General features: G+C 39.6%; 1 protein-coding gene across 1 annotated transcript; it reads right to left on the bottom strand.

The window, feature by feature from the left end:
* Nucleotides 1-12,439: 12,439 nt before the first annotated feature.
* On the bottom strand, nucleotides 12,440-16,980 carry LOC133821847 (protein DETOXIFICATION 12-like). Its single transcript, XM_062254001.1, has 7 exons — nucleotides 16,552-16,980; nucleotides 14,393-14,937; nucleotides 14,074-14,160; nucleotides 13,933-13,989; nucleotides 13,589-13,827; nucleotides 12,798-13,003; nucleotides 12,440-12,633 (listed from the first exon to the last, which is right to left on the bottom strand). The coding sequence occupies exons 1-7, from the start codon at nucleotides 16,849-16,851 to the stop codon at nucleotides 12,574-12,576; spliced, it is 1,494 nt and encodes a 497-aa protein (XP_062109985.1). The 5' UTR covers nucleotides 16,852-16,980; the 3' UTR covers nucleotides 12,440-12,573.
* Nucleotides 16,981-17,207: the final 227 nt, after the last annotated feature.

Below are 17,207 nucleotides of genomic sequence, written 5' to 3'. Positions count from 1 at the left end.
CCTTACTCTTTGCATCCAGGCACCACGAAGATGTATCAAGATGTGAGATCGTTGTATTGGTGGCCAGGGATGAAGAGAGATGTAGTAGAGTATGTGGCTAAGTGCTTGACTTGTCAACAGGTCAAGGCTGAGCACCAGAGGCCGGCAGGGTTATTGCAGCCTCTGGATATTCTAGAGTGGAAGTGGGAAGACATCACAATGGATTTTGTGGTGGGCTTACCCAGGACTGTTGGTCAGCATGATTCTATTTGGGTGATAGTGGACTGCTACACCAAGTCAGCTCACTTTCTGTCAGTGAGGACTACTTATACAGTTGACCAGTATGCATATCTCTATGTGAGAGAGATCGTGCGCCTCCATGGTGCGCCCAGGTCGATCGTGTCAGATCGGGACCCTACTTTTACTTCCAAGTTCTGGGGAAGTTTGCAGAAGGCCATGGGTATGCAATTGAAGTTCAGTATTGCTTATCATCCTCAGACAGATGGGAAATCTGAGAGGACGATTAAGATATTGGAAGACATGCTGAGAGCATGTGTGCTGGACTTTGGTGGATCTTGGAGCAAGTATCTGCCTTTGATAGAGCTCTCCTACAATAACAGTTATCAGTTTACCATTGGAGTTACACCTTATGAGATGCTGTATGGTAGGAAGTGCAGTACTCCCATTCATTAGGATGAGACAGGTGAAAGGAGATACTTGGGTCCTGAGGCAGTTAAGAGGACCAGTGAGGCCATTGAGAAGATTAGAGCTCGAATGCTTACATCTCAGAGTAGACAGAAGAGCTATGCAGATCCCAAGCGCAGGAACGTGGAGTTCTAGGTGGGAGACTATATCTTCCTTAGAGTCTTGCCATGGAAAGGGGTGAGAAGGTTTGGGAAGAAAGGCAAGTTGAGTCCTAGATTTGTAGGTCCATTTGAGATCCTGGAGAGGATTGGTCAAGTGGCTTACAGATTGGCTTTGCCTCCGGCGTTGTCTGCCGTGTATAATGTGTTTCATGTTTCAGCTCTTCGGAGGTATGTATCTGATGTGAATCATATTTTGAGCTATGAAGATCTGGAGCTTGAGCCAGATCTCTCCTTTGAGGAGCAGCCTGTTCAGATACTTGACAGAAAAGATAAGGTCCTCAGGAATAAGACGATACCATTGGTTAAGGTATTGTGGAGGAACAGCAAGGTCGAGGAAGCGACCTGGGAGCTGGAGTTAGTATCCCGAGCTGTTCAGGTAAATTTCGAGGACGAAATTTCTGTATGGAGGGGATAATTGTAATGCCCTGAATTCTCCGATGTGGTTTAATGGCGGGATTAGTAGGCCGGGAGGGCCATACTTGCTTAATTGTGCCATTAACTGATAATATGCATGTATATGCGAATTATATTATAATATGACGTCAAATGCATGCATGTGGGTCCACATTTTAATTACAGGGGTGTGATGGTAATTTGGCCCGTTGAGGGTATAATTGTATATTTGTATGCATGTCGGTGATATATGTTGAGACCACATTATAATGTGGGTTTGTTCGAGCTATTCGGCATGAGACGATCTTGGATTATTGATTAGCGGTTTAGTCACAACAGGTTTAAGTTCGAGGCTCGGGTTGAGTCTCGGGGTGATTTTAATGATTAGAGCGTTACCGGGAATTAAAGGGTAACAAGATATGAATTATTGGTGTTTGAGATTATTGAGAATAGCGGGAATTAGAGAGCGTTAATTATGATTAATGAGATAGGAGGAAAATACCAATTTTTCCCTTGGGAGCCTCTAGAAACTTTAAATTGACCTAGGGGTATAATGGTCATTTCACCCCTAGGATAGATATAACCATTTTGGCTGAGAAGAAGAGAGCAAAAACAAAGTAACTTGAAGCTTCTCCCGTATCTTCTTTCTCCTTCACTTTCTTTGTGATTTTTGAACCATTCTTGAGGATTCAAGCTTGGGAAGCAAGCCTTGGGAGTTTGGGAGTGTGTTCCTCCATTGAAGAGCATCATAAGCTGAGCTTTGGGTAAGTTTCTAACCATAGAATTCCCTGGTTTGCCCTGTTTTAGTTCTGTTTTGCAGCTGTGATTTCTAGGTTGAGATCTTGGTTTTGTTGGGAGTTTTGGCTAGGGCTCTTCTGGTTGGGATGTTTGGGGTGTTGAGATGGTTTTTGGGTTCATTTGGCACCAAAAATAGGTTTTGGAAGCTTTGGAATCAGGTTGGAATCAAAGGAGATGAAGAAGGTCGTTTAAGGGGATTTCTGGTTTGGAGGTAGCGCTATAGCGCCCACCTTAGGGCGCTACAGCACTACTCATGGGCATTTGGGCGTGTTGGAGGTTCTGAGAATAGCGCTGGGGAGCTAGGGGTCAGCACTGTAGCGCTACCCTGTTCCTTCAAAGTCCCGTTTTGAGTGTTTTTAAGGGTTTTTGACTTGGGGTTTCAATCTGTAAAGACCCGAATTTGTTAATCAGGCTTAGGGCCTTGATTGGTGTGCCTGGAGGGCAATAAGTGGTTTAAATATGCTTATATGTGAATTTATGTGTATGTATGATTATGATGCATGTTTAATTGAGTTAAATGTGCATGTGAGCCCCGTCTGGATATTGGGGGGCATAAATGTGATAAATGAAATATATGTGTGGTATATGTGTGGTATATGTGTGATATGTCTGTACAGCACGATCCGAGACAGTCCTGGGGAGCAGTTAGCCAGGGAGTCACAACGGGGTTGAGATTCGGACTCGGGGTGAGTCGAGGGGTAATTTTGGTATTAGTTGAGTTATGGGATTATCGGGACATAGAAATAAATATTTGGAGATATATTTGAGGATAGAATGTCTAGGCGGGAATATTTGGGGAATTTACCATTTTTGCCTTCGAGGACGTTTTGGTACCCCGAGCCTTGAGGTAACCTCTAGACTTAAGTCATATAAAACAAATAAATGAAATGGAACTGTATAGAAACTGAGGGAAACCGACTCATATCTTCCTTGAACTGAGAAATAGCTTTTGTCTCTCTCTTTCACTCTCTCTAAGGCTAAACTTGAAGAAACTTAAAGGAATTGCTTGGGAAATTGAAGGGGTTCAGCTGGGAAACTCTAGGGGCTTGAAGCTTTGGGATTGAGGATCATAATTCTGGGATTAAACTCAGCAAGGTAACCTTTAAACACTAAGGTCTAGTCTTTAATTTTCTGCTGGTTTAGAGGTTTGCATGTAGTTAAGCTTGCTTGATCTTTGGGTGTTTTAGCTAAGTTTTGGAGCATGCTTTGATGAGGTTTTGATGTTGTTTCTGTGCTGGAGTAATTGTGTTGAATGTCTAGGGGTCTTAGTTTGGTTTTGGTGGTAATTGGCTTGAAGAAGGGATGAAAAGTTGATGGAAATTCTGGGTTTGCTGTTAGTGTCGCGGCCCGCATGCTCGCGCAGCCTCGGGAGGCTGAAGGAACTTGAGCGCGCCGCGGCCCGCGTGTTGGTCAGTGGAGAGCTAGCCTTTGTTTTGAGGCTAGCCGCGGCTCTAGGGGGAGGGGCCGCGGCCCTTAGTGTCAGTGAGGATTTTAATGATATTTTTGACTTGGGAATTTAAAGGGTAAGGCTCGGGATGGATTTTATCACTCGAAGTGATAGAATTCAAGATCCCGGAGGTTAGGGTTACGGTTTGAGGTTATTTGTTGGGTTGGAATTTGATGGTCGGATATTGTTATGTGTTGTGACTAGGATTTCGGCGAGGCTCACGTTAGCGGACTATGCTCGGGACATCGGTGCTTAGGAAGCTCGGAATTCAGGTAAGAAAACCCTTGTTTCCATAGAGCTTATGTGCAGGGCTGAGCCCAATATATTGAATGGAAATGACATGCAGGGTCGAGCCCTATATACTAGAGTTGTAGAGCATGGCTCTTTATTTTTTTATGCTTGAATTCTGTGCTTGTTGCTATACTGTGTTGATATTATATGTGTGATCGGCAAGAGCCGGGAACGGTGTAGACCGGGAACGGCGTGGGGCCGGGAACGGCATCAGGCACGTTGAGTGCAAGGCCGAGAACAGCAAAGGGTCGGGAGCAACGTTGAGCACGAGGGGTGCGAGTTGCCAGGGCGAGTCCCTAAAAGGATACCTGGGATATCCTCACGGCGTGGTCCGCGAACCTAGGGCTTGGTAAACGCCTGGGCGGCTAGGCCGTATGTGTTTAGCCATTGGTGGCCTGTTTATATGTTTGACTTGTATTTTGCATATGTTATCTGTTTTGGGTTTTCTTGCTGGGCTTTGGCTCACAGATGCTCTGTGGTGCAGGTAAGGGTAAAGAGAAGATCAACCAACCATGAGCACAGCTGGCGTGAGGCGGTGTGTACATGTCCGACCAGCCTGGCTGCCACAGCTAGGGGATTTTGGGAGATGTTTGTAAGGGAACTTAGGTTTTGTCGTCTAGTCGACTCTGATCAGTTTTGTGTTGTAAATATTTTCTAAACTTTGTTTTGGGATCCCAAGTGTAAACTTTTATGATTAGCAATGAAATCTACTTTCTCTAATGTTTTCTCTTAATCATGGCTTAGTTACACGTTTTTAATTTAAAACCTCGATTAGCGAGTTGAGGCACAATTTTATACACACTTAGTGACGGCTCTAAGGGAGTAGGGCGTTACACAATCCTTAAGGCCCGGGATCGAATCTACTCACCGTGTGGGCATGTTTCGAGGTCCCGAGAGTGGTGCTTAGGTCAAGACCCTATCCATGTTGATTCTCATTAATGGAGGTTATAATTGGTTGTGATTAGGTAACCGCTAAGGAACCAAAAGATCGATCGTTCTCAGGAGTCATCCTTATAATATCTCTCGCTTGAACCTGAGGTAAGAAAACTGCACCCTGTGTATATATGACATGCGTGATTGTTATTGAGGCATGTTGGTTGACGAATGTGGACATGGATTGCATATTAAATGCTAGTGAATGTTGATTACTTGTATATGGCACTGACTAGTCAGGGACACTGACCTAAGAGTCAGAAACGGCATAAGCGTCCTGAACGCAGGGCCGAATGAAGATTAGATGTAATCGATATCAGCGTTGAATGGCTCTAAGGCATTAATGCTAGACTGACCCTAAGTTCAATGAACTTATAAGCACTTGGCTAGTCTAAGACTAGTTACTGAGAGCCAGGGCGTAAGGCCCAGGTGACTGGTTTTCACATGGCTAGGGAACGATGTTCCAGGGTTATGACTCCATGGTCATGAGGAAGGTTATGTTGGTGACCAGTCACCATGCACCTATCCTGCTTAAGCTAATGAAAGGTTTACTTATCTGTCGAGCCCCAGTGACCCTAACGTCACATGGCTGAAGGGAGCTATTCTCAATATTAGTGACTTTTGCGACTGTCACCTATCTGTTTGGACTGGTGGTCCTGAATGATTATTACGATCATTGTTGATATTATATCATGCTTTATTGTGTTTTCTTGCTGGGCCTTGGCTCATGGGTGCTATGTGGTGCAAGTAAAGGGAAAGAAAAGCTCACCCAACCTTGAGTGGAGAGCTTAGGTGGTGATGTGTACATATGCGGTCGCTTGGACCACCACGGTCAAAGAGTTCTCAGAGGAGCTAGGGGGTTTACCCTATTTTTGCCGTTTAGGCCGGCGGGGTTGTAAATTTGAAACAGTAGTGGCCATTTTGAGTTGTAAATAACTCGTAAATGTTTTGAATAGCTCATGAGCAGTTTATTTACTTAATAAAATATATCCTTTCCTTTTATTGTTTTCACCTTAACCTGTTAATAACACTTAGAACACGTTTTTAACCAAAGGACTCGGGTAGCAGGTCAAATTTCCGGTTCACCGATCACCGTAACTGTTCTGGGGTAACCAGGGCATTACAAGCCTCCCAAGTGAACTGGTATCCTATTAAGTCAAGATCATGGAGGCTACACTCTTGAATCACATCTTGAAACCCTTGAACTAGCCAATTAGGATAAGGTAAACCACCTCTTTTATCCTCATGACTAATGATGTTATTAAAATCCCCAATCAAGCACCAAGGTGTATCTCTTTGCAACTTCAAAGTCCGAATTAGCTCCCAAGTTCTACTACGTAAGGACCTATTCGGCTCCCCATATATACCAGTCAATCGGTACTCACAGGGACCATCACTTCTAATCATAGCATCTATATGGTTAGAGGAAAAGCTAAGTAAACTTACCTCATCTTCCTTTTTCCAAAGCAAAGTTATACCACCACTTCTTCCTTGAGCATCCACGGCAAAACCACCTTCAAAACCAATTAAACGACGCACATTCTCCACCCTCTCTCTAGAACATAGAGTTTCACACAAAAATACATAACTGGGCTTCTTTTGAAGAACCAACTCTTTAAGGAACTGAATGACCCATGGGTTCCCAAGCCCACGGAAGTTCCAGCTCAATATACTCATGATGATAGGCGAGCCCCACTGCCAAGGCCTGCCAGTACCATGTTTTTTTATTGTTCAGTAATACTCAATTCATTCTCCATCTCAGGCCCAATTTGCTCATGACCCACCTCCTCACTAGACCTAACTGAAGCCTTTTCTATTGTTCTTCTACGTTTTGGATCCATGACAATTAGCCCATTTGTTTGAGTTACACCAGCTGTATCATCAGCATTGACTCGACCATTATTACTTGAAATCCCACAATTCCCTCTCAAAAGAGGAAAATGCAAAGGACTGCCAACTCCTACAAAATCAACGCCCACGTTTTCTGCTATCTCCACAGGATTCGCAATAACTTCCATATCAACGTATTCAAGGCCACTTCCCATATTTGGCATGCAGTTAGCTACTCCTCGTCCTCCAGCCCCCGCCCTTTGAGCCGCCTCCCGTAAACGCAACCACCGTGCCCCAATCAGTTGATTATTCCGACGAGGCTGGGCTCTCATCCAAGCTCCATATGGCTTCTCTACAAGCTCAACTGGTCTATTGAATAACTTCTCACAAAATCCTTCTGAGTGGCCAATGAGACCACAAATGAAGCAAAATGTGGGGGCTCTCTCATACTTAAACGTCACCCAGAACCAGTCACTGCCATTCTTCCGGATCTTCAACCTTCGTTTCAGTGGAATGTCAATATTCAGAGTCACACGGATGCGTAAATAATCTCTAAACTCCAACAAAATTATTAGGATCAGATTCAACAAACTCACCAATGCTATTACCTACATCCCATGCCACCCTCTCTGACATGAAGCCTGGTTGCATATCAAAAATCTGGACCCAAATGTCAAGTTTATGGAAGCGTATATTCCTAGGCACATCCCATTCCTTCAGCCTTGTAAAAATTAATTGCTTCTTGTTAAACGTCCATGGGCTCCCTTCAATCACCCGCTTAATATCAATATCATGATAAAACTGGAAGATGTACAGATTATGTTGTATTTCCTTCACATACATGCCCCTCCCTGGACGCCATAAGGCAACCATTTGATGTTGCATAATATTGAAATCAATAATCCCTTCTGTTAGGAACTTCCTTACCAAACACCATCGAGCATCAATTCCTTCGCCACCCTCCACATGGTCATACGAGATTCCACCATTCTCCTCTTCCTCTATGCTTATTTCAGCATATCGGGCCTCAATATCCTGCATGACAGAGGTACTAGGTTCCATCCAATAACCCAGACAAGACACGAAATGCTTAAGGAAATATTTCATAAAACAAACTATTGATAGTAAACAACAAAACTCTCAAAAACACTGTAACAGAGCTCTAACGAAACAAAACCATGTCAAAAGAGAAGGGGAAATCAAATTCACCATTTGCAAAATAAGGAGGGGAATTGGGTGGAGTGGGAGAGTGGTTTAAAAGATGTCATGGTTGAGTATTTCCAAGAGCTGTTTCGAGCCTCTGAGACTGAGTGGGGGGAAGTTATAGAGTGTATTGAACCAACTATTTCTAGCGAGCATAATGATGCGTTACTTAAGCCTATTTCTGAGGAGGAAGTTCATGCGGTTGTTTTTCAGATGCATCCCGATAAGTCTCTAGGTCCAGATGGGATGACTCTGGCTTTTTACCAGAAATATTGGCGGATTGTTGGTAAGGATGTGGTGGAGGTAGTTAAAAATTTCTTTGAGTCAGGGATTCTCCCAAATAATATTAATGATACCAATGTTGTATTGATCCCTAAGAAGAAACATGTGGAAAATATGGGAGACTTGAGACTGATCTCTCTCTGTAATGTATTGTACAAGGTGGTGTCGAAGGTTCTTGCTAATCGGATGAAGAATTTATTAGACCAAGTCATCTCTGTCACTCAGAGTGCTTTTATTCCGGGTCGATTAATAACTGATAATATTATGGTTTCGCTTGAAGTGATGCATTATTTGAAGAGGAAACAGCAAGGAAAGGATGGGTACATGGCGCTTAAACTAGATATGAGTAAGGCTTATGACAGGATAGAATGGCCTTTCCTGAAAGCAATTTTGAGCAAGTTGGGTTTTCATGATAAATGGGTGAGTTTGATTATCCATTGCTTAGCGTCCGTTCAATACAAGATTGTGTGTGGAGGTCAGGAGATGGGTCCTATTGTGCCAACAAGAGGAATCAGATAGGGGGATCCGCTCTCCCCTTATTTGTTTATATTGTGCGCAGAAGGTTTTTCAGCTCTACTTCAAAAATATGAAAAAGGTTTGATTATATGACTGATATTAAGGATAATATTTGTTATACTATAAGGTTTAGATGAGGACCAATAGGATTTTAAGCACATGTTATGAATGGATGATTAAGAATTAAGTATTTTGAGGATTAAATTTAATAAGGAGTAAAGTTTGAATGCTATAAGGTCAGTCAGCAGCTTTGAATACGTTGAGGGCTTAGTCAAGGCTGTTTACCCCATTCAAACTTAGCTAAAAATGTGTAATTTTGTGTTTAAATATTCAGTGTGTGCCGATATATCGCAGCTATAGGGGGCGATATATCGCAGCACGTAGATACGGAAAACACGAAACGATGCACGGTCGCCTCGGGCATACTGGCCCAGGCGATATATCGCCTACAGGGGGCGATATATCGCCTCCTTCAGTGTATATTCAAATGTTTTTGAATTCTTTTTCCTTTCAGCCATTCAACTTCTTCATAAGTCCATCATTTTTTGAACGAGTCTTCAGCCTCTGCTGAACGATTATTCAAATTATTTTCACCTAAAAAGCTATTATTTTTATTCAAGTAAAATTAAGATTCCTTCATTCCCAAACTCTATAAATAGGACCTAGTACCCAACCATTATTCACCTTTTGCTCTAAGTTCAGAGGCTGCAAGTGCTAAGTGAGTGTGAGAGTATAAACACCTGGGTTTTGGGGAAATCATAAGCTTATCAAACACTTTGGGAAAGTAAGATTTCATAGTATTTCGGTTCGAGGGTTAGATTGATCTACAAGTCCTCAAGGTATTCAACACACCCTAGTTCATTGATTTTATGTTATGTTTCCCTTCTCTTAGTCTTCTACTCAGTCTTCTAACCTCATTCTTATTTTGGTTAGGGAATCTAAGTTCTTGAGCACATAAGTTTTGGTAAGTGTGACTTTCAATGGTTTAGTCTTTCCATTCCTTTCATTTCATCTCTTTTTCTTCATTAGACTCACCCTGTTATATATGGTTTTAGGAGTATTCCAAAAAGTCCCAACGCTGTCCTCTTATCCCGGTAACTTTGGTAAGGAAAATAGGCTAGAATCAATATGTTATATGTTTATGTTATCTTATGTTTTATGTTATCAAATGTGTTATGATATGTATATATGTATGTTTGTAGGCTTGGGCATATGACCCATATGACTAACAAGACCCCAAATGGGTTATGGGCATATGACCTACTTAGCTAGTAGTACCCCATTAATCCCATGGGCATATGACTTGTTTAGTCTATGGGACCCCAAGTAATAATGGCCATTATAATAAGTGTATGTAATATGTGTTATGATATGTCTTTATGTTTATTACGAAATTTATGTATATGACTATGTGTTAGATTTTCCTTGCTGGGCATTAGGCTCATTCCTTTTTGTTTTATGTGCAGGAAAATAGCTATTAGTGGCGGTAAGGTTCGTGGATGCTTGGAGATTGTGTATCGATGGTGAATGGAGGCAAGGAGTCGAGAGTTCGATTTCTCGAGGATGTAGTTTTGTTTTACTTTTTATGGTTTTACATGTATTTTTCCGCACTTTCTATGTAACTCCTTTTTACTTTAAGTTATGTTTTGTTTTAAAGACAATGGGTACCCATATCCTACTTATTTTATGAAAGTAACTTTTGTTTCTACAAATTTCTAATAAAATTATGGTATTTTCGCAAATGTAAGTTTTAGTAAGAATTTGTATGTATAGTTTCGTTAATGATTCAAAAGTCTAGAGTAGTGGGTCATTACAAGATGATAGTTACTTGTACTATAAGGCTACTGTTCAGGAAGCATGAAAAGTTTCTCAGCTCCTAAAATGTTTTGAAGAAGCTTCGGGCCAAAAGCTTAATCTTGCTAAGTCCTCGATATTCTTTAGTCCCAATACCAATATTCAGTTGCGGAGGGTGATTTGTGATAATTTGGGAATGCAGGAAGCTGGTTCGGGTAGTATGTACTTGGGTCTCCCGAATATGTTGGGAAGAAATAAAGGAATTCTACTGGGTTTCCTAAAGGAGAGGGTTAGGCAGAGGTTACAGAATTGGCATGGGAAGCTTTTGTCTAGAGCAGGAAAGGAGATCCTCATCAAGACAGTCATCCAAGCTCTTCCAACATATGCAATGAACGTTTTTTTGATCCCGCTGTCTATTTGTAAGGACATTGAGCTTATGATGAGCAGATTTTGGTGGAATGCCCCCGAAAATAGAAGGAGAGGCATAAGTTGGATGAGTTGGGATCGCCTCAGTACTCATAAAACTAATGGAGGAATGGGATTTAGACACTTGAGGGATTTTAATTTGGCCTTGTTGGGTAAGCAAGGTTGACGTTTATTGTCAAACGATAATGGTTTAGTTGGACATATTTTCAAAGCTAGATACTATCCTAGTGGTAATTTTTTTACTGCAGAACTAGGTCCCAATCCTAGCTTTATTTGGAGAAGTGTTTGGGAAGCTCAGAATTTGGTTCGTCTTGGGGCTCGAAGAAGTGTGGGCTCAGGGATAAAGATTGATGTTCTTAAAGATCCGTGGCTCCCTAATGATGATAATCCGTATGTAACCTCTAGGCATCTTGGCCTTACCAATAAGAAGGTGGCAAGCTTGTTCTGTCCAGGCCAACGTATGTGGGATGTTGAGCTCCTAAATGATATGTTTGATAGCAGGGATAGATATCTAATTATGGGTATTCCTCTAGCTAGTGAACCAGGCGCAGACTTTTGGCATTAGTCAAAGGAATTTTTAGGCTTGTATTCAGTTAAGAGTGCCTACAAGCTGTCTCAGTTGATCAATGGTAGATGGCAAGAGGATGGTAATGCAGCCTTCTAGAGAGCGCTTTGGAAGTTGAAAGTGCCACCTAAAGTGAGAAACCTGCTATGGAGAGCAACTTCAGGATGTCTTCCCACCCGTGTCCAATGAAGGCTTAAGCATGTGGAGGTGGACTCGACTTGCTCGCTGTGTCAAGGAGCACCTGAAACAATTACTCATATCCTGGTTAGCTGTCCGTTTGCTCAAAGGTGCTGGGAGAAGGTGCGGATCTGAATTCCAGGGGCTTCTTTCTTGGTGTTTGCTAGTTGCCTTTAGGCAGTTTTTGGCCAGGTTTCAGATAGCAGCAGAGGTCTAATAGGTACGATGTGCTGGGCTATCTGGAAGGCTCGTAATGATCTAGTTTGGAGTCAGAAGCACCTTTCTGTGGAGCAAGTGGTGATTCTAGCTAAATCTAATATGACTCAGTGGCTTCAAGCTCAGGAAAAACAAGTGTTTATGCCTTCCATTTCAGTATTGGCAGGAGATGGTGGTGACTGTTGGACCAAGCCTTAATTTGGTTTTGTCAAAGTGAATGTTGATGCTTCTCTATTTCTTAATGATAATCACTATGGTTTTAGTTGTGTAGCAAGAAACCATGAAGGGAAACTTTTAGAAGCTGTTGTCTGTTATAGACAAGGGGTAGTGACTCCTGTAGTGGCCGAGGCTATTGGGGTGAAGGAGGCCTTGAGCTAGATTAAAAGGAAGGGGTGGTGTCACGTGGTGCTGGAATCAGATTGCCTAGTGGCTGTACAAGCTATTAGGAGTAGTGTTTCAATGCCTTCTTGTTTTGGTTTATTAGTTAAAGAATCTCAATGCCTTTTGTCTAGTTTAACAAATGTTTCATTGTATTTTGTTAAGTGGTCTGCGAACAAGGTTGCTCACTATTTAGCGAAAACCTCTTGTTTATATGCTAACCGTATTATTTGTGGGAACGATATTCCTACTGATCTTATGGCTGTTTTGTTGGAAGATAGTTAATTATCGAAGATTGCATTTTTATTCAAAAAAAAAACATACTTTTTAAAAAGACACTATTACTAAAGCAACTGATCTATAGCTTTTTTTTCTTCCATATAAATCAAAATCCCAAATTTTTATTTTGTGCTCAAAGTTGGCAATAAATTTTAATGTATATATAGAAAAATACTTTTATAATTGTATTTTCAGCTCTTCTACTGCTCCAAGTCATTTTTTGATCTATCCCCAAATAATCTCTTCCTTGCCATACTTGCCTGAAACATCAAAACAATAACAATTAAAAAAAAAGAAGTTTAGAATCTTATTAAAAAGCATTTGATGTGTTTAGCTTAAGATAACATATATGGCAATTAATCAATATATAAGGGTAATATAGAAATGAAAATAATGTAATAATAGAGAAGAAGAAAGGGTAGACCTGTTTTTCCCAGTTTGTACAACCAGTGACAAGAGAAAGCAAAGTGACTTGCACAAAGGCACCTACTTGTATACCAACCCAGAGCCCCTTTCCTCTCAATTGTACCCAAAAACCCAACATGGCAGCTATTGGAATTCCACACAGATAAAATGACCCAAGGTTTATGAATGCTCCTATGTGCTGCCACCCACATCCTCTAGCAATACCTGAAACATTACATTATTGTTGTAAATATATATATATACTTATAAATCATTGAATAGGGATTATACTCGTTTGTTACTCTATGTTTTAACGAAATACAAATTTGGCATCTTATTACGAGCTTATTTTGGGACAATTCTCCTATAGGGTCTTCACTTTAAGCCCTACCGGTGGAGCTCTCAGTGTTCTCGACCTTTGAACAGTTTTTGGCGTGATTTTTTTATGACCGTGTATATTGTAGCTATTTAGAGCATCGACGCGATTTGTAGAAAATTCCGAATAGTTTACAGTACTGAAAACTAGGTTTTGCACGCATGACTATTTTTTTTTATGCGCGTGGAAAACAACATGTTTGAACCTAGTTTTCGGTACTGTAAACTATTCGGATTTTTTTGAAAATTTGTAGGATGCTCTAAACAACTACAATATACACGGTCATAAAAAAAAATTGCGCTGAAAACTGTTTACGAGTCGAGAACTGTGAAGAACCCCACCGATAGGGCTTAAAGTGAAGCTCCTATAGGAGAATTATCCGGTTATTTTGTCGTTTGTTTAGCAAATGAGTTGAGAAGTCTATTGTTGTTAACCTGTTAGGACTCCTTGTATGCTGTCTAGTACAACAGATAAACAAACCAGAGGAGCCAATTCTATGACATAGTTCACAACCTCCTTTTCGTTGCTGAAAGTGTAACCAAAAACGCCTCGGCACAGGAAGAGGGTTGTGGCTACTATACTTGTCTCTGCTATGGCCAGAAACATTGCAGCAAAGGTTGCAATACTAGCTCCTTGTGGATTCCCAGCTCCCAATTCATTTGAAACTCTTGTACTGTAAAAATAAGATATGATTTTAGTTTCAGCATAGTTGATTGCATATAAGCATTGTTTGTACATATATGTATGAGAGCATATATATATATAGATATAGATATACCTTACTGCAGCACCTACTCCATATGGAATTGAATATAATGTAGAGATGGTTTGTAGGCTGCAACATAGTAGTATTAGTATTATTGATATAAGTAAGGCAATAGTATAGAGCTCAAACTAACACAAAAGGAAAATGGCTCACCATACAGAAAGAACTGAAGTTTCAAGCTGTGGATTTGGTAGAATCCCAGACATCAGAATAATCGTCTCAAATGACCACCACTCCAGGCTATAATAAGTAAAAAGAAAATGAAAAGTTAACAAAGATCACAACTTAACATACAATTGGTGAAAATAGACTATTTTATAAAGTCACCCTCGAATCCAGATAGGGTGTCAAGAATTTCTGACAGAGTGTCTGAAATTTTGTATAAGGTGTTGAGAAGGTCCTTTTGCAAAAAATTATCAGAACAAGACTATTGTGAAAAATGATTATAAAAAGAAGGCTATTTGTAGTTTACCAGATCATTATTGCAGAAGGGATAGCCAGGCGAAAGAAGTCTTTGATCCCGTGAAATATTTCCATCGAAATTGGAGCTCGAGTTTTTTCACATGAAGGAGAAAACTTTACATAGAATCCGAGTATGATGACATTTAACCAGTAAGAAATACTTATGGCCAATGCTCCTCCAACATTTCCCATTCCAGACTTGAATACTAAAACCCAACATAGAGGAATATGGAAACAAAGTATGCCACAAGAGGTCATGACCATTGGAGCTATCATGCTTTGGGTTTGAAAGTATCTAACAAGTGGTTGAAGAGTTGCATATGCAAAGAGAGCAGGAATAAGCCATTTTATGAATCTGCCAGCTTCATGAGAAATAAGAGGGTCTTGACCAATGAAAACTAGTATTTTTCCCATGAACATCCAAATCAAAGATAATGGAATACAAACCAAGAACAAACAAAATATTGCAGTGTAAGTATGAAGCCCAAGTTTCTTATATTGCTTGGCTCCATATGCTTGCCCACACATGGTCTCAAGTGCACTGGCCATTCCCATCTGTATAAAACATACAAATTACAAAATCCTTTTAGTTTTAATTTTTTCTTTTTTTAAGAGAATAAAGAGTTATTACAAATGAGTAATGATATGTGCACCTAAAATATCCACCCAAACATTATACACAGTGACGTGTAACTGCTTTTTAAAACAGTGGGTTTCAGTTTTAATAAATGTGATTGGCTAGGCTAAACTGCCACATCACTGTGTGTAATGTTTGGGTGCACATATCATTACTCATTATAAATTGGTGGAAGGATAGAATTCATCCAACTAAGTTTATTGTCTAGCCTAAGGACACGATGGCCAGTTCATATATTGTTTAATCATTATGACTCAAAAGAATTAGGGATGCCTTTGGAAGTTTAGAAAATGAAACTTTAAATAAAGAAAAGAGAGTATGGAAAAATAATTACACAATTTGATTTACTAATCAACTTGATAAAGTAATAACTATTATTATTACTCTTTTTTAAACAAAATTAGTTATCAGTCAAAGACAAGGCTCCTCACTTACTTTTCTTTCCTTTTACTTTTCCACTCTATCAATTCAATCATAGTTTAAGAAATAGAAGCTTTTCCACATACAAAATGAAAGTCATTGGTCAAGGGAGATGCACGTATCATATCAGACCATTTGGTAGACTTTAATAGTTCTTTTTCTTCTTCTTTTTTTCTATGAATTAACACATATAATATATGGTGGAGAATTCAAAGCTTGCTCAGTAGTTGGAGAGAAAAGTCTTATATTATAGGATAATTATATGGTATGGTCTTCAAAAATAGTATTTCCGACCTGTAAATAATTTTCGGCATGATTTTTTTTTACTATAGTGTATATTGTAGTTATTTAAAACATTCTGCAAATTTTCAGAAAATTTCGAATAATTTATAGTACAAAAAACTAGGTTCAAACATATTATTTTCCACGCACATAAAAAAAATTAGTCACGGATGAACAACCTGTTTTTAAACTAGTTTTCGACACTGTAAATTATTCAGAATTTTCTGAAAATTTGCAAGATGCTCTAAATAACTACAATATACACGGTCATAAAAAGATCGTACCGAAAACTGTTCACGGCTTGAGAACACAAAAGTGCCCCACCGGTAGGACTCTTTTTGAAGTCCCTACCTTAAAAATTTCCTATATTGTATTACAATTTAAATTTTAATAAATTCTAATTTATTATTATGGCACTAAATATATATAAATATGGCATAAATTAAAGTATCAGCCAAGCCACTATGTGTGTTTTTCTATAATATAATATTATCTCAAGTCATGCAAATATAGTTATTCAATCATGATAACAAACCAAAGTTGGTCACTCCATCTCTAAAACTAAGGTAAATCTAAAAGAGGAAATTCAAATTATTTAATTCTAACCTTTCTAAATCAAAAGAAGACTTAAACCAATAAATTGGAATATAGAGTAAAGATATTTATTGTAAGCAAAATATGTGGTCATGAACAATTGATCATCTAATCAAAGACAAAAAACAAAAGATGCCCTTTTCATGGTTCTGCATAAATTTCTAGTTTCTATCATTATTTATCACAAACATTCATAGCAAGATTAGGGTTTTTGAATAGAAAACAATATAACTTACAAGAACACTCAAACCAGTGACCACAGAGAGAGAGTTGGCTACGGCAGAGCTGGAAAGAGCAAGTTCTCCAAGGTGACCAACCATCATAATGGAAATAACCTGTAATAGATACTGAGATGAAACCACTGCCGCAAGTGGTCCTGCTAAGTAACCCAATCTCTTCACTTCTTGAAAAAACACCTTCCATGTTAGAACAATCTCATTATTCCTCCTAATAACATCTCTTTCTTCTTCACTGCTCTGTTGTAATAAGCTCTCTTCCATGGCTTCCTTATAACTATTATCTGAGTAAGCTGCCATGGAGATGAACTCAATTGGCTCAAACAAGTTTATTAGAATGATCTCTCCCACACCTTCTGACCCTTTTAATAATAATAACTAGATACTTCTATAGAGTGACATGACTGTGATAGTGATATAGTCTCACAAAAACATTAGAACATCACTAACGCAACGTTATTAGGGGTTGGTGTGGAGATATCCCTCCAATCAAACTGTATACTTTACTGCATTTAGCCGTGTGTGAATAGTGCACGGCATATATGTCGTGTCACTGTTGTGCACTGTTCACACGGTAAAACATTTTTTTTAATATATATTTTTTAAAATATATCTTATATATATATAAAGATGAGTATTGTTTGTATCTATATTTT

Source organism: Humulus lupulus, chromosome 3, assembly GCF_963169125.1.
Source record: "Humulus lupulus chromosome 3, drHumLupu1.1, whole genome shotgun sequence".
Classification (NCBI taxonomy): domain Eukaryota; kingdom Viridiplantae; phylum Streptophyta; class Magnoliopsida; order Rosales; family Cannabaceae; genus Humulus; species Humulus lupulus.
Note: the sequence above shows the minus strand (reverse complement) of the source record. Positions and strands in the feature narration are given on the sequence as shown.

Bases quoted from the DNA above. Each gene is read 5' to 3' on its own strand.
- LOC133821847 (XM_062254001.1), bottom strand. From the start codon at position 16,851: ATGGCAGCTTACTCAGATAATAGTTATAAGGAAGCCATGGAAGAGAGC. The intron at 14,938-16,551 runs GTAAGTTATATT...TGTTTTATACAG, and splicing joins TCACTGGTTTGAGTGTTCTT to ATGGGAATGGCCAGTGCACT. The intron at 13,828-13,932 runs GTATATCTATAT...TTATTTTTACAG, and splicing joins GGAGTAGGTGCTGCAGTAAG to TACAAGAGTTTCAAATGAAT.